The sequence below is a fragment of the Doryrhamphus excisus genome, chromosome 8 (assembly GCF_030265055.1).
Source record: "Doryrhamphus excisus isolate RoL2022-K1 chromosome 8, RoL_Dexc_1.0, whole genome shotgun sequence".
In the NCBI taxonomy this organism is placed as follows: Eukaryota; Metazoa; Chordata; class Actinopteri; order Syngnathiformes; family Syngnathidae; genus Doryrhamphus; species Doryrhamphus excisus.
The window spans coordinates 4,772,062-4,799,978 of record NC_080473.1 but is presented as its reverse complement, the minus strand read 5'-3'; the positions used below and the strand labels follow the sequence as shown (position 1 = coordinate 4,799,978).

The following is a 27,917-nucleotide window of genomic DNA, read 5'->3' as shown; positions in this document are numbered from 1 at the left end:
TATTGGTACGAGTAGCTAGCAAGGCTAGATATATAGTATTTGGGCTGCACGGCGGACGAGTGGTTAGCATGCAGGCCTCACAGCTCGGAGACCTGAGTTCAATTCCAACCTCGGCCATCTCTGTGTGGAGTTTGCATGTTCTCCCCGTGCATGCGTGGGTTTTCTCCGGGTACTCCGGTTTCGTCCCACATTCCAAAAACATGCTAGGTTAATTGGCGACTCCAAATTGTCCATAGGTATGAATGGTGAATGGTTGTTTGTCTATATGTGCCCTGTGATTGGCTGGCCACCAGTCCAGGGTGTACCCCGCCTCTCGCCCAAAGACAGCTGGAATAGGCTCCAGCACCCCCTGCGACCCTTGTGAGGAGAAGCGGTAGAAAATGAATGAATATAATATAAATTTTCTTTTCACTAAAAGCTTTTTTTTTTTTTAGTCGGGAACTGATATTTTCCTGAAACTTATTGGAACAGAACAAACGGAAAAGGGTAGAAACAAACTTTTTTTTGTGATGAACCTTTCTTTTGGTAGGTATCATGTTTATAAAGTCATACTATGCAATATTCTGTGTGCCTTAAAAAGTCAGTCAGAAGGCTGAGTCAAGGCTACCGCTTTTTCTTGCCCATGTGTTTCAGCCATAGCGTGACTCGACATGGCTTGAATTTCTCTCGTTGTCTTTCACGTACTACACAGTATGTAGAACGCCCTCTCGGTTAGTGCTATGATTGCAACCCTGTTGTCTTTGCACCTTCCTGGCCCTCTCCGTCTAGCACTCAGGCCTTGTTTTGACTAACTGGTCGTGCAGTCAAAGTCTCCCAGGAGCGTGCACCACGCCCCAGACAAGAGTGGAAACATGGCTGGAGTCGCCGTCAGAGCAAAGCCTGGAAAAATGAAGGCAAAGGAGGGAGGGGGTTGTTGCACGTTCGGGTCCGTGTCTGCGTGGCTGGGCTAGCTGGCTGGCTGGCTTACTTACTTACTTACTTAACCCCCCCCCCTTCACTTCACTTGTATGTTTTACAAGCCGCTGCTTCTCGCTTCGTGTTTTGCAAGCGCTCGGCGTGGTCAGCTCCACAAAAACAGCAGAAAAGTGGATTGCGGTGTTGTACATTTTGCGGCGGCGCTGCTTCATTCTTGTTTCATTCTTCAGCGCTGCGTTGCGACATCGTGCTTTGTGGTTTAACCTGCTGCCAGCTACTTTACAATACCTACGAGGATGATTTCATTCCTTTTTTTCTTTTATTCAGCATACAAACTTGTGCTTCCTCTTACTCCTTTTCAGACGTGATGTACTTTCATGTTGGAAATGCGCCCCGAAAAGACGAGCTTGGCTATTCCCAACCACAGTTTGTTTTCCTTTAAAATTCCAATCATTTTGTCTTCTTTTCCAATATTCTCTTTCCTTTGATGACTTGTTCTTCCTCCATCCTTGTCTCCGCCATCTTCTGTGCCTTGTTGGGTTCCTTCAAAGGTGGTGTGGAGTGGATGTTGTGTTGGCTTGGGGGTGGTTAGGGGTTGGCGTTGAGTTGAGGAGGTTAAAAAAAAAAGGGGGGGGGGGGGGAGTAAAACAAAGAGAGGTTGTCTACAGGCGAGGTAGGCAGGAAATACAAGTCTCCCAGGACTCGCCCCTATACTCGTTGCTCCTCGGCTCTCCTGTCGGCCCACCAGATTGGACCTGACAGGCCCTCCGAGCCACGGCGCTGCGCTTGTTCTTTGTCCCTTTTTTGCTCCTTTTTTCTCAACCCGGCTATTTCTCGCCTCTTTTTATCATTCATAATTACCTTTTTGTAAGTTGAAGTCCGTATTTGGATCCGTCTGTTGCTATTTTACACTTACACATTGAATATCGCTCTCACCAAATGAGTCCTTTGGTGACATATTGGCACTTTTAAAAGACGGACAAGATGACAGAGATCAAAGAGGATGATTCCGCAGTAGGAATGACCCCATTAAATAACATCCAACATTAAACAGCCACTTAAATAACTTATTAAAGTTATGAAATGAGTGAAAGTTGACTTCCAGAGTTCAAGAGTTGGATTGTCTTTAAAATGGTTTAATTTAGGCTTACATGGGAGAGCATTTGGCCTTTGATTAAGGTGTGAACATATATTTGTCCACAAGGGGGCAGTATTGCACAGAGATTGATTGGATTGCAGCAGTTCCATGAAAGTGGATCCAATCCTTGTGGTATTCAAGTTACTAATTCAATGATTTGTATGTTTTTTTTTTGTTTGTTTTGATTAATCATAAACACAGGTTCACTATGATAACCATTTGCAAATTGTACATAATACACAATACAAAAATTAATTGTTTGTGTCATTTTGCATGTTTTTGCTCTAATTTTCATTAGCTGAACTTTTGGGGTGGCCTTTTATTGTAGCCAGCCTACGGCACACCTGAGAGGCGGATCACTAACACAGATTTAGACAGATATGTGAACACTATTTGAGAGAGGGACACAAAGAGGTATTTTGTGTACATAGAAAATCTCTACATCTTTTGAGTTCTGCTCATGAAAAAGGGAAGCAAAAACAAAAGTGTTGCGTATTTTTTTTTCTACAAACTTGCCTCGTCAACTTGAGTTCCTTCCAAATATTCTGCTTCCGCTGATGGGAAAAGGGATTGCTTTGACCTTGAAAGCAGTGTGTGTCGATTCCTGACGCAACCTCTGTCATCACTCTCACACCTCCACCGCCTCCTGGGAGAAACACAAGCAGATTAGTGGACACACTTCCAATAGAAAGTGGTAACGTTAAAGGGAAAAAAAAAGATGAATGTGGTTGCCAAATGTTTTGTAACTATGTGTGTTCTGGCAGCCGTTTGAGCTGAGAGTATTTAAAGCCATCAAAAGGTGCAGTATGAGTAAAGCAGGGAGATCATCACATCCTATGTTTTATCTGTTTGTGTCAGATATGATTGATTGTTACTGGAAGCCACCCAGCATCTGGAAGAATCCGCTGGCCGTTTGTCAAAAGTTGCACGAAAAGCTTGCTTGTGCGGTTGGAGAGAAGCAAACGCACGTTGAAAAATTGTCAGTGTTGCCGTTTCACCTCTTTCATCAGAGAGGTGAGGGTGTCGCAAGCTGTAATCGTTGTCAAACAGCGGGCCGCAATCGTGGCGGCGTGTGCCAAACACAACCGCGCTGCCTCGTCCAGATATCCTGTAAAAGCCACTTCACCTGGGCAAAATGTGATTTATGAATGCACTGTTGGCACCGGAATTATGTTTCAGGGACAAATAGTCTGCTACGCTGATGATGGTGATGATGAACTGGCGCCGCATGTGGGGAGAGATGCATTGTGAACGCTGACAATGTAGCATTCATTCATTTTCTAACGCTTATCCTCACAAGGGTCGCAGGGATTGCTGGAGCCTATCCCAGCCGTCTTCCGGCGGGAGGCGGGGTACACCCTGGACTGGTGCCCAGCCAATCACGGGGCACATATACACTACCGCTCAAAAGTTTGTGATCACTTGGAAATGTTTTTGCTATGCTATGCTATGCTATGCTATGCTGCTATGAAGTCCAGCATCCTGAAGTCGCCGCTTCACTGTTGATACTGACACTGGTGTTTGATGGCTACTATTTAGTGCAGCTGTGAGGCATCTTTGTCTTAAACTACACACTCTCTTGCACAGTTGTGCAGCGTTTTTCTGTCCTTGTTAGACCCAGTTTGTGCTGCTCTCTGAAGGGAGTAGTTAACAGCATGGTAAGAGATTTTAGTTTTAGTTTAGATTTTTAGATGGCTTTTCTAATCATCTATTAGCCTTATAAAATGATGAACTTGGATTAGCAGCCATACCAGGAGATTGATGCAGAGGACTGACAGTTGTTGATAGTAGGCCTCTATGCAAAAATGTAGATACTTCTTTGAAAATTAATTTTAATTGTTTGTGAAATTGAAAAAAAAATGTTGGTGAAATGCATGAAAATTTGTTTTTCTTTGGAAAACAAAGACATTTGCAAGTGATCCCAAACTTTTCAGCGGTACTGTATAGACAAACAACCATTCACACTAACATTCATACCTTTGGACAATTTGGAGTTGCCAATTAACCTAGCATGAGGGAGCCGGTGTACCCAGAGAAACATGCAAACTCTACACAGAGATGACTGAGGGTGGAATTGAACTCAGGTCTCCTTGCTGTGAGGTCTGCGCGCTAACCACTCGGCCGCCTCGCAGCCACAATGAGGCATATTCAATGTTATTCCTTGAAATTATTGCAAAACCTGAAGTGCATGGTTCCATACTTAACCCAAACCATTTCACTGTAAGAAAAAAACAACCAATTCATGTTGTCCTTGAGTTGACACTGAAATTATCTCAGCAGCTCTGAAAAATAATGTGTTTTTCTTTCCCTTGTCAGACCCAACGTATGATGCTGTACGGCGGACGGGATGGTCAAACAACATGCACAGTGCCAAAGGTAAGGACAAACATGACTTACCCAGTCTTAATGAATGGTAGCCAGTATGTCCAATTCCAATTCTAACTCTTCCTCACTTCCTCCATTTTTCACCTGCAGGCTCACCGGTGGTGACTCAGAATGTAACCAAGACAGCCGAGCAGCCCAGAGCTCAGCCAGGTAGTAAGCAGCACTTGCAACACTGCAAAGTAGAAAGAAGCTTATCGTACTGCTGTATTCTAATCCGTGTTAAATTGCTTCTTACATGACTGTAAATGGCACTTGTGGCACCCCCTATTGGTTGTATTCAAATGTATTTGGAATACATGCTAGCATATGGTAATGGTAATGGTTTTATTTCATTTGAACATGCATCAGATTACAATTGAGTGCATCACATAATCAGTTCAGTTCCACATGTCCAAAAGGAGTAGGAAGAAGCAAAGCTTATTAAATCCTACCCCTCCATCTGGTACTTTTACAATCAGTAACTGTTATATTAGGAAAGCAGGAAGTGAACAAATGTAATTTAAAAAAATGTAACTTTATTTTATTATTATTATTTCATTTATTTTTTGTCACATACCGAAGTACGAGGTGATATGACCATACTTGTTTTGTATGTCGCTCTATCTGTTGTTTATTTGTAGTCCGACACCATTCCAATGGCTCATTAATCACTTTGCCCGCTTTTGTCCACAGATCCTTACCAGATACTTGGTCCAACCAGTAGTCGCCTAGCCAATCCAGGTAAGACTGTGGAGTATCAAAACGAACCCTCAACTCGGAGGTGGCCGTCCATGCGGAGTCCCACTGAACAACGCCACTTCTCCTTCTTCTCGTCAGGTTCAGGGCAGATCCAACTTTGGCAGTTCCTCCTGGAGCTCTTGTCCGACAGCGCCAACGCCGGCTGCATCACCTGGGAGGGCACCAACGGCGAGTTCAAGATGACAGACCCAGACGAGGTGGCGCGGCGCTGGGGCGAGCGCAAGAGCAAGCCCAACATGAACTACGACAAACTGAGCCGGGCGCTGCGCTACTACTACGACAAGAACATCATGACCAAGGTGCACGGCAAGCGCTACGCCTACAAGTTTGACTTCCACGGCATCGCTCAGGCGCTGCAGCCGCACCCCACCGAGTCGTCCATGTACAAGTACCCCTCGGACCTAGCCTACGTGCCTTCTTACCACACCCACCAGCAGAAGGTCAACTTTGTGTCCCCTCACCCGCCGTCCATGCCGGTTACCTCCTCCAATTTCTTCGGACCCACCGCTCCATACTGGAGCTCGCCCACCGCTGGCATCTACCCCAACCCCAACGTCCCGCGACACCCAAACGCCCACGTGCCTTCCCATTTGGGCAGTTACTATTAGACACCTCTATCTAACCACCCACTAGCCAAGCCCGCCTTTGCTGAAGGCAACGAAGACGGATGATTATTTTATATTTTTGAAGAATAACTGGATGCTACCATCCAAAAATGGAATACTACTTACCTTTAGAAGACTTGATGTTCTGGACATTCATCTTCCACATCCTCCTGAAAGCTCTCCAAGTACTCCCAAGCCAAAGGTTAAGGACACTTGCCTCCTTCGGTCCCACGACCAGACATGGCCCTTTATTTACGGGTCTCAATCTCCATCCTCCTGAGTGCATGATGCTTTTAAGCATCTGCTCTTTTCCACCATCTACAACCTTGTCGGGGTTTGTTATTCCCACCACATCCACAACAAGCCTTCGTCCTCCCACCCCTGTCATCTGTATCATTTTGTATGTGTGTGTGTGTGTGTGTGTAGGGAGAGTGTTCTGGAAATTGCTGGAAAAGAAGGAGCCCTCACACACACTGAAGACCTTTCTCGGCACTGAATGAAAGTTGGCAACTGGAATATGCCATTCACCATTTAATTTATCCTCCAAACTGGAAGGCAACAGAGAAGGAGTGGAATCGCAGAGAAGGAAGCGCTGTACGTCTGCTGAACTGTTAACTTTAATATGCTTTCCGCATCGTGGAGTCCTCGACGGGCGACGTGTGTCCAGCTCTGTTGCGCCGAGGAAGCAGAGAGTCGAGGCGTAAATCGGAGCAGTTTTTTTCAACGACGACCGGCTGTTAAACGTTTACCGCGTTGTCGCCTCCAAGCCATGTTTTGTCTCTCGATCGTGTTCGTATTAATGTGAACCGTTGTCCAGTTTGTGTGTTTAAAGAGGATGCAAAAGTCAAAAATTGTCAGATTTTTTTTCATTGTGTAAAAACAATAGTCAGTACAGTCTAACTCAGGCGTGTCCGACATCTAAATGCCCCCCATTGCATATTCTAAACACAAAATTCAACACTGACTGACACCACAATGACAAACTACAGTTGATCCCCGCTGTTACGTCAGAGACCACCCAAAAATCAAGAGTCCATAACAACACTCTAATCAAGCCTGGGTTGTACTGCTGCAATGCGGCACCGTCGTATGCTACGCAAGGCCTCCTGCTAGCTTGACGACAATTGCAATAAAAGTGACTTAGATTAGATTCAGCTGTGATAGAATACATAAAATACAGGATATAGTTACTTGCCACTAATGAATGATAATGAACAATGATCCGTGACCCGTTAAATGTGTGTTTTCGTTTTTTTTTCTGTGCAATTCGCTTGCCATGCCGCCGCAAAGTGTGAGCCTTGGCAGCCACGTAATCGATGCAAACAGTTATTTGAAAAAATCCACAATTTGGGTGGCTGCCTGTCAATTGAGAGGTGATGCCTGGTCCCGTAGTCAAACCTCAGCTTTAAAATATCCGTACATCTGCAGTATTATTACCTTATTCTGGCACCAGCAGGAAGTAGAGGGTGGCGTGTATTCTAAATACAGTTTTTGACTTTAATTAGCTACTCCAAATTGTCCATAGGTATGAATGTGAGTGTGAATGGTTGTTTGTCTATATGTGCCCTGTGATTGGCTGGCAACCAGTCCAGGGTGTACCCCGCCTCTTGCCCGAAGACAGCTGGGATAGGCTCCAGCATGCCCACGACCTCCGTGAGGATAAGCAGTATAGAAAATGGATGGATGGACATTATTAGAGCTCTCTAGACATTAAATAACACCCCTATAGGTCTACCCAATATGACATACAAGACATAATATAATTTCACATGTTAGCATTGGGGAACTCTTTTTACTTCACGTTTTGAGCACTTCCTGTGGTGGCTAATGTCTCATCAATGTAACATTACTGGCACCTAGTGACCAGTGTAGGAGACTATGACGTATTATCATGTCTTCTTTGAATGCATCTTCTACAGCCCTCATAATTGTTAATTACTTTAAACATTTTATGCTTGAAAATGCTCAATTTAAGCAAAAAAACTATAATTTCCTTTCATAAGCATTTTTTTTAAAATAATAGGCCGTATTCAACCCCAAAACAGCGATGAATTAATATATTTTTGAAAATTATAAAGGGAGGACGTGAAATTTGGGTAAAATGCATCGTTTTTTTTTTTAAGGAAAAACAAAACAAAACAAAAATGGCCTACTTTTGGAAATCAAAAATCGAAATTGTTGTTATATGTGGGATTGCAAATGCTGAATAGCGAATATGCGGGGGTCCACTGACAACACAACACTGAGTTACATACAGTACCGCTCAAAAGTTTGGGATCACAAGAAAAACATGCATTTCACAAACATTTGTATCCATTTCACAAACAATTAAAATTAATCAGATGATTTTAAAAGAAGGATGTCCATTTTTGCATAGAGGCCTACTATCAACAACTGTCAGTCCTCTGCATCAATCTCCTGGTATGGCTGCTAATCCAAGTTCATCATTTTATAAGGCTAATAGATGATTAGAAAAGCCATCTAAAAATCTAAACTAAAACTAAAATCTCTTACCATGCTGTTAACTACTCCCTTCAGAGAGCAGCACAAACTGGGTCTAACAAGGACAGAAAAACGATGCGGCTTCAGGATGCTGGACTTCATAGCAGAACTACCAAGAAAAAGCCATATCTCAGACTGGACGAAAACATTTCCAAGTCATCCCAAACTTTGGAGCGGTAGTGTATGTTTAAATGCAAAACACATTGATTTTTGCATGTAACCGAGTAAATAAAACGCTACACTCACATACTTCTTTTTTTCCATATGCAGTCTTTTGTCGTACAGGTTTATACATGGCTGCTGTCACTAGACTCATTAACTAACAGCAAACCCTACCAGTGTTGCTTTCATCCTTTAACATTTAATTGGTCTCATTTCCTTGATGAAAAATCTGACAATATTTGATTTTTTTTTCGTAACGACTGCCACTGTGTCATCATCTCCTTCTGGGGCTAGTCAGGATCTTGAGAAGTGTCTTTCTCAATAAGTTGCATTTTACCAGGGCTGGATCCTAGTTTGAGAGCAGCATGTATGCTTGAATGTTAGTTTCTCACTGATCTAAAAGGCCAGAGGAAAAAAAGACAAAATGTACACGAACTTCAATGTAGGACCTCCAACTTTTGTTATCGCATCATATCAGAAGGTTTTCAAGTTGTTATGCGCTCCAAAACACTTGAAAGCAAGCGACTTTGGGCTACCTTTTTATTAGAGAACAAAACCGATTTTAAAATATGACGAGATGAAACAAAGAATTCCTCAGATTCGCAAACGCTGTGCGTTTGTCAGACCTATTTTGTATTGTTTTATATGCATCAGTCAACTAGGCATTAAAGCAACTTACTGTATAAATTATGCAGAGTTATTTTCATATGTGACACAGTATTAAAAAAATAAAAGAGACAAGAGAATTAATACGAGTTGACCTCGGTCAAAAATGCAAACCTTTGAAGTCCATTTCTGCTCAGTAGTTTGTTCGGCATTTGAAGTGTTTTTATATTTGTACATTTGGGCAGTACATTTTTGTACTTTTTTTAATTTTCTTTTTATTGTTATTACTTCTTCTGAGAATAACTGTGTACCAATCTAAGTGCCTTTGGGTGCACAAGCTATGTTTTTTGTTGTTTTTTTTAGCCTTCCCCATAACACAAGTGACTGCTGCTTGCATGCAATAACCAGGGACTTTTTGACTCTGTACGCAACGTATGATTCCGATGCTTCTTTTAATCACATTCAAAACCAAATGGTCCTGGAATCTGTGGAAATGAAGACATATTATGCAAATTAGTATTGACATCCACATGCTTCCAGCTGAAATAAACAGAAACGGAACCCAAAATCTGTACTGCAGCCTTAAAGAAATAAAAGGGATCTATGCTACTTCTTATAAGCAATGTATTTTGCGTGTGTATAATTTTACAAGTAACCAATGCCTTATTATTATTATAATTATTATTATTATTATTGTCATTCCTGCAATGTATGAAGTCATACCTTTCGAAAAAGGGCTTTTGTATAGGAAAATGTGACAAATAAATGTTTTTACCTCTCAAGTTCTCCCTTGATACCCGTCAATGGCTTCAGCAGCATCACCATGGCAACACAGCCTCTTTGTTTGGAGAGGAATCAGCCTTAAGAAACTTGTTTTGAGGTTTCTGTCCGGGTAAGATGTTCACTTGTATTAAAATGACTTGCCATCCAGTGACTTCTCCATCCATGACACGTGTTTTACAGAAAGATAGCAGCCGCTATGCTTTGTAGCCATTATCTTGATCAACAATGGGAATCTTATCTGATGGCGGTGTAATGTAATTCATGCGCAAAATAGCCGTGAAAAGACACAATGCCACATGCTGGCAGATATGATACGCACTCAGGGCGCTGCTTTATTGGGAACATCGAAGGCAACCCGATTTACATTTGTGATGCCCTTTGTTTGCAAATTGAAAGATCATATACGTTTAACATGTTTTTCAGCTCAATGGAACTCAGCAGATCTTGCATGACCAGAAGAACAGCTGAGAAATGTAATGTTAGCTTATTTTTCCAGCTACAACCACAATGGAATGCTCAATTGAGATGATGAACCAATAGAATGGTGAAATATTACAACAAATTTTACCACAATAATCAAGTCATAACTTCTTTCTCTTTGGGCTTTTGCCTTCAGGGGTCGCCACAGCAAACCTCCATTCAACCCTGGCTTCATGTCCTCGTTCACTACATCCATAAACCTCCTCTTATGTCCTCTCTGGACATGTCCCAACTATCTCAGACTTTATCCCCAAGGCCTCTAACATGTAATGTCCATCTGATGTACTCGTTCCTGATCCTATCCATCCTGGTCATTCCCAATGTGAACCTCCGCATCCTCATCTCTGCTACCTCCAGTTCTGCTTCCTGTCTTTTCCTCAGTGGCACTGCCTCTAGACCAAACAACATGGCTGCTCTCACCACAGTTTTGTATACCATTCATTATAGCTGAAATCAAGTCATAACAATAGGAGATTACATGCAGAATATCCCATCAGCGAGAATGCCTCACGTTGATCCAGGTCATTTGTTTGCACTGTACGACTGCAAACAACACGGCGTCTGCGGCAGTTATCGGCAGACAACTGCTGCACTGCTGGCAAACCAACGCAGGAAGAATGTGTGTGCCGTGTTTTCAATAGAAGGATTATGCAACAAGGCAACCGACACTGCTATCATGAACAAATGTATGCCCATCTCGAGCTCAGACCTCACTTTCGCCATTCAAGCGGAATTGGAACTGTAACAGCAGAACACGAATAGTATCAAGGGCTGCTTTTTTTGTCAAGAAGCTTGGTAAAGTGTCCAGGGGTCGCGTATGTATGAGATGGAAGGTACTCGTCACTGCCGTTCTTCCTTTTGTTTTTTTTATGCTCAGCTCAATGGATGAGGGTAAAATAATCGGACTTTTACAACAAAGTATCTTCTGGAGAAGGAACGGCATGTACACAGAAATGTTTTCCAGTTCATAAAAACATGAAATAAATGGGACTATGAAGATTTGAAATCCAAAACTCATAAGCCATGAAACTCACTGCATGTCATGACTTTTTACCAGCGGGTGTGTAATCACTATAACCTGCCTGCTTGGAAGTGCATGAAAATGTAAAAACATCCACATGGGAAATGCAGAGACTATTAATACTTCATAACGCAACTCCATGCATACTGTAGTTTTCCCCATGAGAGCCAAGAAAGTTTTTTTTTTGCATTAAATAATTGTGTTGTCGAGGTAAATACATTATTCTGCAATGTTGTTTTCAAGGGCAGACAGATATTTTTTTAATGCAATGTCCTCTGCAATGGAAAATGTTATCAACTTCATAACAGCAGAACAATTATTCCATATGTCAAGAGGATGACGACAAAGACGAGAAGTGCAAAACACATTAAAAAAAAAAGCAAAATAAATTACAAATACACCACCCAAAAAAGGAATGTACCAAATCCCAGAGGTTATAGGAAGTGATAATGTTTGGAGCAGTCAGCTCCAGGGAGTTCTTACATTCCTTTTCCGAATAATGTTAGTAGCCAAGAAGTGAAAAGCACTTTAACAAATTACAATTAGACCAGCCGGAAGGGGATTGTATCCCTGTTATACTCATTAAAATATCTGATGGGGCCCGAAGTACGTACATCTGTCCCTTCCATCTGGTTAGTACCATTTCACACCTCCACCAACTGGCCACAGGTGCCAAAATATCGCAAAAAGTGTGTGCCACAAAACAGGCAAAACATGACATGACAATTGACTGACCAATACATTAGGTACACTTTTCCTAGAAATTTGCACCTTGCATGTTTCATAAAATACATGTTTTTTTTCACAAGACGGCGGGCACGATCGTGCATCTGTCACAGACTGTGCTTTTTTTTGCTTGCTTGCTGGTGATGTAAAGTCAATTGGAAAACTGCTTGTAGTACTGTGCTTTTTGAGAACAATACAGTCAACAAGGCTGCCAGATTATTTAAGTCATGTGTGCATGCATCATCAACTTCACACAGCTCATTAAAAATAATGACAGAATAAAGTCTCAAGATTACTTACACACACAGTAAACGTATAGCTGAATAACAAACAATAAATATGAGCAACTTCTAATCTATCTATGTCAATTTCAGGCTTAAAATAATGTACAGATTTAAGCCCCACTGATTTTCCACACAATAACTAACATAATCCATGTTGGTCAGTTTGGCAGTCAACTTTGGAAGACAAATATTCAAGTACTGTACACTGGACAAAACTTTCACAAATGGCTACATACTATACACCAGTGATTTTCAACCACTGTGCCGCGGCACACTAGTGTACCTTGAGAAACCGTCAGGTGTGCCGTGAGGAATTATCCAATATCACTTTTTATAATTTACATTTATTAATCAGCGGGCGGCACAGCGGTCTAGTGGTTATCGCGCAGACCTCACAGCTAGGAGACCAGGGTTCAATCCCACCCTCGGCCATCTCTGTGTGGAGTTTGCATGTTCTCCCTGTGTGCTTGCGTGGGTTTTCTCCGGGTACTCCGGTTTCCTCCCACATTCCAAAATATGCTAGGTTAATTGGCGACTCCAAATTGTTCATAGGTATGAATGTGAGTGTGAATGGTTGTTTGTCTTTATGTGCCCTGTGATTGGCTGGCGACCAGTCCAGGGTGTACCCCGCCTCTCGCCCATAGACAGCTGGGATAGGCTCCAGCATCCCCCGTGACCCTCGTGAGGAAAAAGCGGTAGAAAATGAATGACTGAATTTATTAATCATCATTTGCAAATATTATGTCAGTAGTATACATGGACCCAAATATTCCATTTGCATTTGGTTTATTTGCTGAACAGGGGTGGAATATTCCTTTCCCCAATCCGATTGAGGTATCTTGTACCCGCTCAAACGGAAAGTTGTCAGGGTGCGTTCTTCTTGGTGGTGTTTTTCTTCTTCTGTTGTTTATTGGCGGTTGCAAAGTTTGTTTTTGATTCAAACTAAATTTCAAGACTGGACAGACGAAAAACTGGCAATACGGAGTTATTCCAACAAGTGAAAGAATAACTTGGGGAAGTCGGTATCACGTGATGTTGATGTTTACGTTTTACTGCACGACCCATTGACTATTCTGGTTGATTTTCACGATGCATGTAGACAAGAGATTGGAATATTCCTTTCTATGGATACTATTGTTTCCCGAAAGGTCATTCGGAAAGAGAAAAACTTGTCATGTAAAAACGTGGCTATTGTCGAGTGTCTGTGGTGTGTGGCAACACCTACCTTGTTCCTCCGATAGACTTATTGATGCACGTGTGAGGTCGTGGTGACATTTTGTAACATTTTTTGTTAGTGGTGTGCCACAAAATTTTTCCAATGTAAAAAAACGTGCCATGGCTCAAAAAAGGTTGAAAATCACTGCTATACACTACCGATCAAAGGTTTGGGATGACTTGGAAATGTTTTTGTCCAGTCTGAGATATGGCTTTTTCTTGGCAGTCCTGCTATGCAGTCCTGCAGCGTTTTTCTGTCCTTGTTAGACCCAGTTTGTGCTGCTCTCTGAAGGGAGTAGTTAACAGCATGGTAAGAGATTTTAGTTTAGATTTTTAGATGGCTTTTCTAATCATCTATTATAAAATGATAATAAATATAAAATATATAGATATAAAATAATCATCCTTATAAAATAATGAACTTGGATTAGCAGCCATACCAGGAGATTGATGCAGAGGACTGACAGTTGTTGATAGTAGGCCTCTATGCAAAAATGGAGATCCTTCTTTGAAAATTATCTGATTCATTTTAATTGTTTGTGAAATGGATAAAAATGTTTTTGAAATGGAAAAAAATGTTTGTAAACTGCATGAAAATTAGTTTTTCTTTGGAAAACAAAGACATTTGCAAGTGATCCCAAGCTTTTGAGCGGTAGTGTATTTACCCTGCGTTTGGCCAAAGTCAGCTGACTCTAGTGAGGATAAGCGACATAGAAAATAGATGGATGGAAAACGCCCACAAAATCACTAGAAAGTCTCGGATGCCCTGTCCATAGCACAACAGGTTTGATTCTTGTAGGTTGTTTTGGATTTCAAATAATATATGAAACACTTGTCTCTTACAGATGACAAAGATGCAGTGCTGGGTCCCAGGAGCTTATGTAGAATTTGAAAATACACACTGACAAATATAAACGGACACACATCCGTGATCCAGACGCTAAAGAATCCAAGGCTAATCAGCACTGGACATGGCCTCTTTGTCGGCTTACTTCTTGGTGTTTGGAAACTTGTTTGCTGTCACAACTTTACTTTGTTTAGATGAAAATCCTTAATAGGGGTCGGGCAGCTGGCAGAATGTCGCGTTGACCTTTTCGATTATGTTAATAATGTTACAGGCAGGACAGACAGACATAATGAGTGCAAAAATAGTTTTATTTCAGTATATCCCTGATGAAATAAAAAAAAAAGACTTAAAGATTTGATTTTCATTCAATAGTTCATTATTGAAGCGTTTCCTGAGAGTGTTTTCCCACGTCGTCTTTTCACTATTCAAGATGAAAAAAGTTCAACATGGGCGGTCATTGGTCCCTGATACCACCAAGCTTGTGCTGGTGCCTTGAGCAACAACTTGAAGTCCAAGTGCGTTTTTGTCTTTGGACTACGCTGGCATGAATTATTCAACAACAAACATAGTTTTCTCGTCTGTGACAACTGGAAGGCCCTTAAAGCAAGTCCTTCAAGTAAGATTTATAGACAGAATAATACAGTGTTTCATCTTCATACACAGCAAGAGCTCATTCCAGTACATTTCCCGTACAACAATACAAGTACTATATGTATATACATTTCTTCACCCCTTGTGTTGCATTTCAGCCAATGACCTGGCAGCCCCTCGGAAAACAGGTTCTTGATGGCTAGACAATGACAGGTGTGGTTTTACATCGAGATTTTTCACAATAACCGTCTTGACCCGTTCATGTTCCTTGGCTGTTAAACACAATAGAAAGAAATAAGTAGGTCTGCTTGACCGAACAAATAGAGCGTACTAACACAAGGCCATTGGTAGTACCGAGCTGGACTTGGGCCGGATTGCTGTCACTTTTACACTGAGGTTCATCTGACTTTGTGGATGATTTCCAGTCTTATTTCATATTGTTTGGATTATTTCTATTGTCAATCGCTTCTTGTTAGCACTTTCAGGTGCATGAGGTGCCACAGATTGACACGACCATGGCCAAGTCTAAAGGAATGGAAGTATCCGGAACTGAACTCACACTAGCCAAAAATGCTGGACTTGAGGTGTTCAGTGGGCCCAAACGTGGTACAATTGACCTTACACATTTATTTATTCATTTTCTACCGCTTATATTCACGAGAGTCGCGGGGCGTGCTGGAGCCTATCTTTGGGCAAGAGTCGGGGTACACCCTGGACTGGTCGCCAGCCAATCACAGGGCACATATAGACAGAACCATTTGTCTATATTCATACCTATGGACAATTTGGAGTCGCTAATTAACCTAGCAACCTGGAATGTGGGAGGAAACCGGAGTACCAGGAGTACCCGGAGAAAACCCATGCATGCACGGGGAGAAAACGCAAACTCCACACAGAGATGGCCAAGGGTGGGATTGAACTCGGGTCTCCTAGAGGTCTGCGCGCTAACCACTGCCCTAACCGTGCTGCATTACACAGTGGTTCTTAATTATGAACTGTCATGCCCCATCGGGGACCGTTTTTTTTTTTCACGTGCCCCCATGTGTACAAACTACTGTATGAGTTGCTTTTACCAGCATCATTTAAGCACTACTCATGAAAATGTACATATAGTATATACAGTAATATATAATAGTTGTGAGTACTCCCTTTGATGCTGTTCCCTCTTCTTAAGTGGAGTCTGTTGTTCACGGTGTATCCCAAGTCTTACATGTTGGTGATACTTGGAGGATCACCGATATCAATGACCTCAAACCCCTGGTTGTCGTGTCCATCTTTGAAGTGGTGGTGATGACCCTTGATGTTGTGGAAGCAGTAGGCGCAGTGTGCAGTGGCCACAGGCACCACTTTGGAAAAATTGGAGAAGTCCACCCTGTATTTGCCTTCTTTGCTTCGAGAGATGATCGGCAAGAAGTTGAAGCCCCACATGATCTCCTGGGGGATAAAGGATGTCCGGACTTGACAGGTGGAGCTGGTGGACTCTGCGGTACCATCCAAGAAGACAACCAATTCGAACTCTTGCTTATGGAGCGTGTCCACTGCCATCTCGAAGAAGGGACTGCTTTTATCAATGATGTGGAAAAGCGTGAGCGGACATACAAAGAAAAGGTTGTCCTTTCCAGCGTCCACCATGAAATCAATGTTGACCTGGTCCATGATGATTGTCTCGCCATCTGCTGTGTTTGTGGTTCTCAGCAGCTTGCCGTAGATCTGGCTTCCTATCATCAAGGTCTTGCGAAGGTTGGCCACTCGTATTGACAAACAGAGAGCGCCGTTCTTTGGACTGATGACGGCCATGTCGCTGAATGTGATGGTCTTTGCTCTTTTCTTGGGTAAGGAAATTTTAGACAAAATGATTCCACACATGAAGCAGTTGATGATCGCTCCCAAGAGAGACTGGATGATGAGGAGCGCTACAGCCCCGGGGCACACTGGAGTGAGCGCTCGGCCACCGTATCCGATGGTGGTCTGGGTTTCGAGTGAGTACAGGAACGCGGTGGTCAGTCCGACAACATTATCAACACAAGGTGTGTGATCCGTGGGGGGTGACTGCCATGTCAGGTCTCCGTTACTGCGGGCAATCCAGTACCAGAGCAGACCGAAGATGAACCAGCTCAGGGTGAACGACGCGATGAAGAAGAAGAGCACAAAACGCCACCGAATCTCCACGAATGTGGTCCAGAAGTCGGCTAGGAAGGCAAAGTGTTTGCTGTACTTTATGTTTCCGTATTCGATGTTGCAGCGCCCGTCTTTGGTAACCAGTCTGGTCCTGCGACTCCTTCTCTCAGACAGGTAGTCCTGGATGTGTTTGCGGAAAGGTCCGAACATTTTCTTTGAGTCCAAAACCTTAAAGCAAGCAAAAACACGAGTTATCTGGTATTTGAAACACGAATTACAAAGAATTCTAGTAAAGCAGCTCGAGTAAAACGATATCTGACTGGCTCAGTTAGCTGACTCAAACTCCTCAACGTCTATTCTTGCCGAGTCATGAAATTTACTTCAAAGGCTTCTTGGAGTCCTAATAATTGGTACAAAACTATTTGTACTTTAGTGGGCAGCTGAGAGTTTTTTTTCATGCTTCAAAGCTCAAAGTGCAGGAAATGAAATCATGACACTGCTCTGCTAGCTTCTTTCACTCTTATCTTGCAGCTAGAAAGCTATGTTTCACAAATACAACACATTCAGTTCTTATTTACCTCGCATGCATTAGCTGTGATGATTTAATGACAAGCATCAAAGGTTTGATGTCGGAGTAGCAGCACATTAAATGCATTAAAGAGGTGAGTAAAACCAGCACCCCCCAGGGATATGAAATCTTCTAAACGTTTTGCTAATGACCACCGAGACTGTGAAATGAGGTAATGAACGTCAAAATAGTTGCTTTGGTTGGTAAATAAGCCAAGTGAACGACATGATAATAAGGAAATTACACTTACCTCTGAGGATTTGAAGGCACATCCAGCTAAATGTTGATCTCCACTTCCAGCTCTTAGGTCCTTCTCACTGATGAATGACAGAATTGAGGTGTGCCTGCACTACAGCACCTGTGTACATTTATACTGTCCTCCCACGACGGGTGGGCCAGGTAATGTTTACGCCCACAGAGACATTAACTACCACCCCCCCAACCACCCAACCACCCAAACACACACATGCATATATGCATGCATGCATGCTTTCATACCCCCCCACCCCATCCACCCGGCTGCGCAGACAAAGTTGTGTTTACCCCACAGACGCCTGGCACCAAGGACTAAGCTGACCTCGATCCACTCCCCATGCAGTCATCAGGAGTGATGGGGGGGGGGGGGGGGCAAACTTCCTATTTTATTATATGGCACAATTCAGGAAAAACCGCCTAGTCAGTGTTTAAGTCAATATTCATAGAGAAGCTACATACTGTATATGCAGTATATATTATATATATATATATATATATATATATAATATATATATATATATATTATATTATTATATTAATCATATGATATTATTTACTGTGGAAACACACTTTTATTTGGCTGCAGTCCATTTGCTATCACACTGTCATCTTGCAGCACCATTGAACTGATAGTACAGATTTAAAAAAAAAGGTCAAGGTCTGTCAAGAAAATGCAGCTTTTTTTAATAAACCTCCCGTTCTGGACAAAACGCAATGCGCGGAGTAGCCGCTGTCAATCAAACATCAGTACAATGCCTTAACCGCAACCACAGGGCGGTGTTGTGATGAAATGTGAAACACGGAACAAAAGTAGGTGATGGATTGAGACAAGAGATACCGATAAAAGATAAAAAAGAAACATATTGTGCTGAGAGGAAAGGGTAAAATAAAAAAGTTAGGAAGTCAGGGAGTCATTTTTCAGCACTATTGTTTGAGCAAAAGTGACAGAAAAAGGGCTATGGTTTGACTTTCCATGTTGTAGGACACATGCTCTGTATCCACTACATGGTATTATTGGCAAATAGCACCATTAAGGTTCTACTATTTTTTTGTTCCCTTGCAAAAGGACGTCAAGCACGAGGCTTTCAAAGGCTCTTTTGATTCTCCATTGTTTGATCAAGTCTATCATTCCCCATGCCTTTTATTGTAGCCAATGAGGCCAGGAAATAGCCACTTTGTTGCCATACGGATGGCTGGGCTGGTTTGGCAACTTTAAACCCAATATGAACTACATTGTGTGGACCTGATAATCCATTTATTGATCGTATTATTGGTCATTTATAATGCAGATTCTGTCGCAAGCCGCGACAGTCCTGCAAACTCTGTGTTTTATGCATCTTCTATTCCTCAACCAACGCCCACAAAAGGGTGAAAATGTGTCAAAACATGCAACTCTGGTGTGTTGTCTGTGCAAAAACCCGCATAATACCCCGTAAGTGGGGTGGGCTCCACATAACAACACCAACTTAGCAAAAAAAAATGGCTAAGTCATTGACCATTTGTGTCATGATGATATAACTATTACATGTACAGGTATGCTAGGATGTCTTCCAAAACATTTCCAGCATAGCCCACTGGGGGCGCCACAAACGTCATTGACAGTCATGGAAATAAAAGCATTAAAGCATGTGAAGTCGAGCTGCAACAATTAATCGATGAGCAATCAATTATCAAATTAATCAACAACTATTTTAGTATTTAATTAGTCATTTTTTGTTATCCTCTGAATTATTGTGATTTAAATGTGCAAGTTTTTAACATTTCCTAAGTGATCCATTATAACAGACCTATTATCTTTGTGTTTCAGGCAAAACAGCTTTTTTGTTGTTGTTGTTTTTTTTTACCATTTTCTGATATGCCAAGGACCGAAGCACTAACCAAAGTACAGTCCAAAGTACAGTCCGGGTGCCCGGGAAGTTTAAATATTAAGAAAGCCCCCAAAAAAAGCACAAGAAAGTTTAAATATTTGTAAAAATAAACAAAAAATGCAAAAAAAGGTGTAATTTAAAGAGAATTTACGAATAATACACTTTGTCACCGATAACACAAAGCTGGGATTCAGTCTGTTTTTTTAAAGCCTCAGCATACAGCATCTACACGGATGTAGATATAGCTGGCCCTCAGTGGAAAAAATTTGGACACCCCTGATCTGGTGCCAAACCGATAGAAAAGGGTGATGTAAAGGTCGATAAAGCAATATAACGAACAATGGCAGTACACCCCCTGGCCCCTCCCACACCCATTGGAAAGAGCCCTTTCATGAACAATGGTGGTTTCTGTATCAGTTTCTGGCAATTAGCTTTTGGTTGCCAGGTGATCATGCATAAATACAACGGACGAGTGTGTATTTTGGTATGGTTCTTTAGCTTTCTGAGAGCAACAAATGATGATTCAACAGTTAATGTAATAGTTATTGATTGGGATGAAGCTTTTAACGGTAGTTCAGCAATACGCGTTCTTTGATTTTAACAAGATATGGGACTTGGGTTTTAATTTAAAGAGGGTTCACGTAAATGCCAGGGGATGGCTCTACGCATTTTAGTGTGCACTGATAGTCGTTTTGCTGGGTCATCATGTCACTGAGCATTCATATTCCACATCCATCACTCACAGGGTAAAAATGGCAACGTGCTAAATGCCAACCATTTGCAATCCCGAGCAGAGGAAATCTGCTTGTACAGCATTTCCAACCCCCATCCCCCACCCGACCCCCGCCCCACGCTCGTACAGTTACAAGCTGTGAATCATTTATTTGCAAACGCTTTTGTCTGAAATATTCAGCTTTGGGTTTCTTCAGGTCATAATGTTTGTGGGATCTTGCGAATCAAGTATTGATGTCCTTGGGTGCAATGTGCATATCAATAGAAGCCTGTAGGCGACAACTTGGGGCTGCCAGGCCTGTACGAGCATACGGAGGAGGCGACAGGCCCACGGGGTTTGTGGGAATTTTCCACTCGCTTGTCCACTCACTGCTTGGCCTCCGGGCCTAAATGCTTTTGGGTTTTATACAGCATGTAACCTCAGATGCTTCTCAGTATGTTTTCTAATAGGGATAGAGTCGGAATTTGCACACAAAGTAAGTAACGGTTTTGGTGGGGTTTCATGAGCTTTGTATTTTATTTTATTAATCGGGTAGTGAAATCAAACCTTTGAAAATCGGCACCCTTTTTTGATAACACCACGACCAAAAAATGTTTTTAAAAAAATTAAAAAGGTAGGCAGAAACTATTACAAATGATAAGACATACAAATATACACTACTGCTCAACAGTTTGGGATCACTTGCAAATGTCTTTGTTTTCCAAAGAAAAACAAATTTTCATGCATTTCACAAACATTTTTTTCCTTTCCATTTCACAAACATTTATCTGTAATTAATCTCCTTTTTACATTGTTGAGAAAAGCCCCGGCCTTGGAGTATTTTCATTTAGATGAATTTAAAAAATCGATACATGACCCGAAAAAATGTCATTTATTGTTTATAACAAACTTTAATCAATTAGAGTCATTTAAATCCGTTTTGCTTGTTCCAACTCCTTTCCAGGTACAATGAATCATGCAAGTACCTGCACAATAACATGCCCCTTAATGTAACTTATAAACCAAACCATAACCGTAGGCTCCACAGCCATTTAGAAACCCAAAGTGTTTTTTTTTTAGTTTTTTTTTTGGTATCTTGAATTCTAATTGTCCCTTTAGTGCCTCGGGGGATTTAGAGAGGAAGAAAACCGCGATATAACAATATAGAAACATAAAAGCAGTGGTTAAAAAGGCAATCAAATAATGAAATATGGAGTTGCTTGATTCCCCCATCCCGCTCAATCACTGGACTTCCATAGCCATAAAATAATCAAGTGTGTAATTTTGTTCCTACTCAGTATTCTTTGCTCAAGTTGTGATTCTGTCTTCTTGTCACCAATCCCCCCCCTCACTCAAAGGACTTCAGCTTGATTAGGCGGCTTCCTGGCCGGAATAATAAAGTAAATGAAAGGGAAAAAAAAACATCCAGTGTATATAGCCAGACTCAAGCGCTCCAAATCACTTCACTCGGTCACCTCTTACTTCCAACGTGAAGTGTGACATGTAAAGTGACACCCGGCAACGACAATGCTGGTGGGGTAATACCCTTCCTCCGTTGTGGATACAGCTACACCGCCACCATATCACATTTCTCTTCACAGTTTTGCAAGTACTTTTTTTTTGTCTCAAAGTCATTTTCTTCCAAGGAACATCATGTTCCGAAGCCCGGTCTCAGCTTTACATCTTACACTGTAATGACGGCCATACAGAGAGTGAAAGAAGAGCCGGGGGGGGGGGGGGGGGGGGGGGGGGGGGGGGGGGGTTATCTCCTTGCATATCACAGCATTCTCAGTCCAGTCATTGCTTGAAGGTTTCTGGAAACCTCTGCAATGACTGCGCCTAGAGGGACGTTCTGATTATTTTTGCTCAGGCAAAATCACCCCAATCTGACAGCAGCTCTTAGCCCTTTTGATATGGTTGTTTGACAATGAAACCTTCCCAAAGAGTACCAGGCACGGTTGTGGTTAAGGTTTGCTTTATTGTGAACATGCTTAACGGTGTTGCAAGAACTACCTCACATTTGCACTTGCACAATTCAACATGTTCAACGAGGAGTCGGGAGAAGCAGATCTTATTTAATCACCCTTACCTTCTCCCCCCTTAAAAGCAAAAGTAAACAAAAATATTTTTTTATAATTAAATGTACACTACCGCTGCAAAGTTTGGGATCACTTGGAAATTTTTTGGCCAATCAGATATATGGCTTTTTCTTGGCTGTCCTGCTATGAAGTCCAGCATCCTGAAGTCGCCGCTTCACTGTTGATACTGACACTGGTGTTTGATGGCTACTATTTAGTGCAGCTGTGAGGCATCTTTGTCTTAAACTACACACTCTCTTGCACAGTTATGCAGCGTTTTTCTGTCCTTGTTAGACCCAGTTTGTGCTGCTCTCTGAAGGGAGTAGTTAACAGCATGGTAAGAGATTTTAGTTTTAGTTTAGATTTTTAGATGGCTTTTCTAATCATCTATTAGCCTTATAAAATGATGAACTTGGATTAGCAGCCATACCAGGAGATTGATGCAGAGGACTGACAGTTGTTGATAGTAGGCCTCTATGCAAAAATGTACATCCTTTTTTGAAAATCATCTGATTGTTTGTGAAATGGATAAAAATATTTGTGAAATTGAAAAAAATGTTTGTGAAATACATGAAAATTTGTTTTTCTTTGGAAAACAATGAAATTTGCAAGTGATCCCAAACTTTTGAGCGGTAGTGTATATTTTTATAATCATTTTTTTCTAACACTGGCTCCCTGTGACATCACAGTGAGCCATACTTCCTTACATGGGCGTTCCTGAATATAAGCTACCATTCCCTGCTCTGCTGCACTGTGAAGATTTCACCGTGTTTGCATGGAGTGTGACCAATCATAGCAGATTGGGTGTGTGCCGTGGGTAGAATAACTTAAACCAGATTTTTTTTTAAAGTCAAGGAAATACAGCTGGAATAGGTGCAGATTCTGGAAGATCTCTAATGTTTTCTGTGCGGGGTTATTGCGTGGAGCTGCTCTCTAGGAGTACACAATTCTATATAAAAGGCCGAAAAATTAGCATAATAGGTCCCATTTACAAAATTCCAGGTGTACACACGGTGTAATATTGTGCCAGGTGATGGCTTAACATAGTTAAAGTTGTAATCTCACGAGCCGTACGACAAACAGTGCAGATTTCCATATGACGACTGCTGTCGCCGTGTCGGTGTGAACAGAAGCATCATCATTAAAGTTAGAGGTCACGGTGGGGGCGGAGATGGGGGTTAATTGCGTCCCTGCAACAACAACATATCAGATCGTGCTGTGACATACACATCGGCGGTAATGGTGTTTTGTCTTCGGCCTTTCTGCTTCATCGTCTCATATGTTCAGGCTGCATACGAAGAGACACAATGTACACTGTCTAAATTGCGTAACGCAGCGCTGCTCTGTAGAGTCACATGCTCATATTATTCATAATTTAAAGCCTAATAGTCATTCTCTGAACTCCCGTTCCAATGACAGAAGTCAAAGCTGGTATATTATTTTGTGTATTATTTTACCTCCCCTGTTCAAACAATCAACACATCATGCCCACCCACCCCCCCCACCCCCACCCCCTCCACGTACGTGCCAACACTGCATGTACTGTAAAACGTCTATTTGGTTCATTTGCTAAATATTTCCCGAGCATGACTGAAACTTCTATCATCCATTAATTCCACCCCTTTCCCTACGCCCAAAAAAGGAGTGTGAGGGTGACCCAGCATCGTCATTTATGATGACCTTTCAAATGAAAAAAAATTATGAACACAAATATATAAAAAATAAATAAAAATAAAAATTCCTTATATACGTATATCAGTAATTTGCATGCATTGGTATGTTTTTCCGATAGTATCAGATTACAAAAAAATATTCCACTCAACCTCCTCAAAACGCAAAGTATTAAGTATTTTGGGGGCTTTTAAGTAAAAGGTGCGATCGTGAAAAATGTCATTTTTAATGAGATATTTGTTGTTACTATGATCAAATGTGTCTAATATTGTGTAGTTTTGCCATTTTTGCCTAATTTAAGAAACAAATGAAATCGAATAACTATAACTTCCGATATACCAATATTTAAGATACCAATGTCAACACAAGCCATACATACTTTTATTACGAATATGAGAAAAACTGACCCATTTACTTCTTTAAGCATGTGGAGTATAGTTTTACCCACAATGCAATGGTAGCCAGGGATAATATAGCAACGTTTGAGGTGCTCATTTAAACCTTTAAACCCGACTTTACTCACCACCGACATGGGGTTGGCTACTTTTTGCCGTAGCTAGTGACTTTAACAGACTTCTTGTCGTCCTGTTAGTAGCTGTCGCTGCTTGAAATACGTCCCTGGTTCTGTACCACCATGGGAAACTTGTGCATGACAAGTATAACACGCTGAAATAGCTTTCGGACTGTAGCGGAAAAATGCAGGCCGGCCGACATCACCCAATGTTTAACATGTTAGCCTACATCGCTGTTGTGATCATTTGGAATGGAGTGCCGATATCAGATATTTACTGATTGATTGATATAATCGTTGGGTTTTTTTGCCGATATCGACCTGATATACTGTATATCAATATCGGCAAATTCAACCTGTATTCATTTAATACAGCCATAACCGCTTTAAGCAGTAACATGTACTGGTGGGTGATGAGCTGTTCTAATTGTGGCTTATATGCAAAAATACAGGCCAAGAAAGAATGCATTGCAACTCAAATGTAAAGACCGTCACATATACATTCATTCTTTTCTACCGCTTTTTCCTCACGAGGGTCGCGGGGGGTGCTGGAGCCTATCTTCGGGCGAGAGGCGGGGTACACCCTAGACTGGACACCAGCCAATCACAGAGCACATATAGACAAACAACCATTCACACTCACATTCATACCTATGGACAATTTGGAGTCGCCAATTAACCTAGCATGTTTTTGGAATATGGGAAGAAACCGGAGTACCCGGAGAAAACCCACGCATGCACGGGGAGAACATGCAAACTCCACACAGAGATGGCCGAGGGTGGAATTGAACCCTGGTCTCTTAGCTTTGAGGTCTGCGCGCTAACCACTTGACCGCCGTGCCGCCCCACATATACATATGTAATGTAAATCTATACAATTTGGTGCTGATGCAAATTAGGATTGTCCATCCCTTGATGGAGTGCTAGTCTAGCTTTACATGCAGACATCTGCACTGGGGGATATCAAATTACACTCTGTACAGTGATGCGATGTGTGCTCACCCTGCAGGGCATCCACAGTTTGATCTTTCTAATGTGCTGAACCAAGAAGACTCCGTTATAAAGCAATGCCCACCCCTATTAGGCAAATAAGGCTGGACTGTACACAGGTTTCCTCAGTAACGAACGTGCCAGCAATTTGTCAGTGTGTGTTATGTGATGAATGAGAGGTGGTACAGCTAACCGGATGGATTTCTCAAATGGGGTGTGAGTGTGCAGGGGAGGGGTGTGATCTCAGATACGGAATAATAATCACATGCCCTGGATTAGCCCATCGGGAAGTCAGTGGACCGGGGAAAAGGGGGGCACCAAACGGCAGATCAACGTTGTCAAAAGGCGGACTAGAATCCTTCCAATGAAGATCAGCACCGCTGTAGGGAGGACTGGGAGAATGACCCAGAACTTGTATCTCCATCCCTCTGGCAGATCCCAAGCTCCTCATTATTGCACGGGCTCTCCTTTATGTTCTATAATCCACTATAATTGGCTCCCTGGTCGGTGGCAGCCAGTAACACAAGAAGATGTATCTGACAGCCATCTTCCATTTTCGCCATGGTCCAGCAATTCACCCGAGTGATGGAGATTGAGGGTGGGGGGTGGGAGACAAAAGGGTGCGACGGAGTCATAAATCTCTTCTTGAAACTCAATGCAGGAAGTACTACATGAGGACTCTTTGGGATGACAACAAAGCTCTCCCCCCCGCCGTTGTTGCTCCTCCTCGTTTACATGCAGAACATCTTCTCTGTAGTATGGTGGTGAAAACTTGACATGCTTTCATGTATATGCACGCATACAGTGCATTCCGGAGGTGCAGAATTTTGCATAAATGAGCTTGCATTATTCTGATGGCAATTTATGGAGCACACAATGACAACTGGGGCCCGACGTAAGGTCAATAACATCTTAGGCTGAATTAACACTGCAGGTCTTGGGTGCCTAATTTAAATTGAGTGCTTATGTTGGACTGTTTGTACTTCCAAGTGACCCAAATCCAATATATTACATTTACATGAGGAGTTTTTCTCTTTCTTTCCGAAAACAATGGTATACATGGAAAGGAATATTCCAATCTCTTGTCTACATGCGCAGCTAGAATCACACAGAATAGTCAATAGGGCATGCGCAGTAAAAGGTAAACATCAACATCACGTGATACCGACTTCCCCGAGTTTTTCTTTCACTTAACTCCGTATTGCCAGTTTTTCCTTCATCCAGTCTTGAAATTTAGTTTGGTTAAATACAAACTTTCCAGTGCCGATTGCTGGCCTCCATTTTTAAAACTGAAGAACGTCTCGAGCTGCGTGTTACGTCGTATCTGAGCATGCGCTAAAACATCGCACCTGGGATAAATTTAAACAAGAAAAGATAAAATTCAAGGCACAAAATAAATTTGTATTGTCACAAATTGATTTGACCGTGCCAGTTCGCCCTCACTCAAACACATTATAATGGGACTGTCAATGAATGAAGCTTGTCTATAAAATTCTGTACAGTAGGTGGCGGTATGCATCGTATATCTGCTTCTGACCACGCCGCATACACACAAGACAGAAGTCACAGCGAGAGGGGGATCAGTGTCGCCGACTGTAGTGACTTTGTCGATATATTTATCAAGCATTCAAGTATTTACGGGGCTGCGAATGCTGAATCACTGTAAGTCAGGATAGTGGGCACATGCTGTATTTGACATGACAGCTTTCCTTCTCATGGGGGGGTGCTGGGGGTCAAAATGACCTCTTGGGGTTTGACAATTCTTAACCCTAACCCTCATCCTGTCCATTCTCTTTTTCTGTTCTTACATCTCCCTCAAACCCTTAAGGCATTTTCTGGCAAACGATTACAGCTCACTCCTCCTCCTCCTCCTCTTCACCATGACGACCTGCCTTGTCTGCATCCTCAACACACACACACACACACCGTCTTCTCTTCATCCTCGCTCTCTTTGTAAAAACTACACTTGACTTTTACGTTGAGGGGAAAAGATGCAAGCCATGTGGTACAAACACACGTCTAAAATGGTTGTGTGTGTGGATATTCTATCCACACACACACTCATTGGAAGGATATATCCCGAGGGACGAGAGGTGCAATATGTACGTGGAAGTGAGAAGACAGAAGCAATCAAGAGAGCGCTCACAC

At 42.1% G+C, this 27,917-nt stretch overlaps 2 protein-coding genes and 1 long non-coding RNA gene across 9 annotated transcripts in view; 1 reads left to right on the top strand and 2 right to left on the bottom strand.

The window, feature by feature from the left end:
* fli1 (Fli-1 proto-oncogene, ETS transcription factor) overlaps positions 1–9,833 on the top strand; it is a 39,917-nt gene extending 30,084 nt beyond the window's left edge. For all 6 annotated transcript variants that reach the window (XM_058080197.1, XM_058080196.1, XM_058080199.1 and 3 more), the window contains 4 exons: positions 4,370–4,429; positions 4,529–4,588; positions 5,111–5,158; positions 5,255–9,833. In XM_058080197.1, the coding sequence (XP_057936180.1) occupies positions 4,370–4,429; positions 4,529–4,588; positions 5,111–5,158; positions 5,255–5,784 (698 nt within the window). In that variant the 3' untranslated portion in view covers positions 5,785–9,833. The remainder of the gene's footprint in view (positions 1–4,369; positions 4,430–4,528; positions 4,589–5,110; positions 5,159–5,254) is intronic.
* LOC131134684 (uncharacterized) overlaps positions 4–27,917 on the bottom strand; it is a 68,022-nt gene continuing 40,108 nt past the window's right edge. The window contains exons 4-6 of one of the 2 annotated variants that reach the window (XR_009131454.1): positions 5,119–5,327; positions 4,451–4,610; positions 4–2,699 (exon numbers count right to left, since the gene is read on the bottom strand). This is a non-coding gene — a long non-coding RNA (uncharacterized LOC131134684). The remainder of the gene's footprint in view (positions 2,700–4,450; positions 4,611–5,118; positions 5,328–27,917) is intronic. The other variant, XR_009131455.1, reaches the window with a different exon arrangement.
* Positions 14,698–18,064, bottom strand: LOC131134683 (ATP-sensitive inward rectifier potassium channel 1-like). The gene is made up of 2 exons (XM_058080204.1): positions 17,935–18,064; positions 14,698–17,344 (listed from the first exon to the last, which is right to left on the bottom strand). Exon 2 carries the CDS (start codon positions 17,324–17,326, stop codon positions 16,205–16,207), a length of 1,122 nt encoding a protein of 373 aa, XP_057936187.1. The 5' UTR covers positions 17,327–17,344; positions 17,935–18,064; the 3' UTR covers positions 14,698–16,204.

Excerpts from the sequence above, each read along its gene's own strand:
- LOC131134683 (XM_058080204.1), bottom strand. The coding sequence starts at position 17,326 with ATGTTCGGACCTTTCCGCAAACACATCCAGGACTACCTGTCTGAGAGA.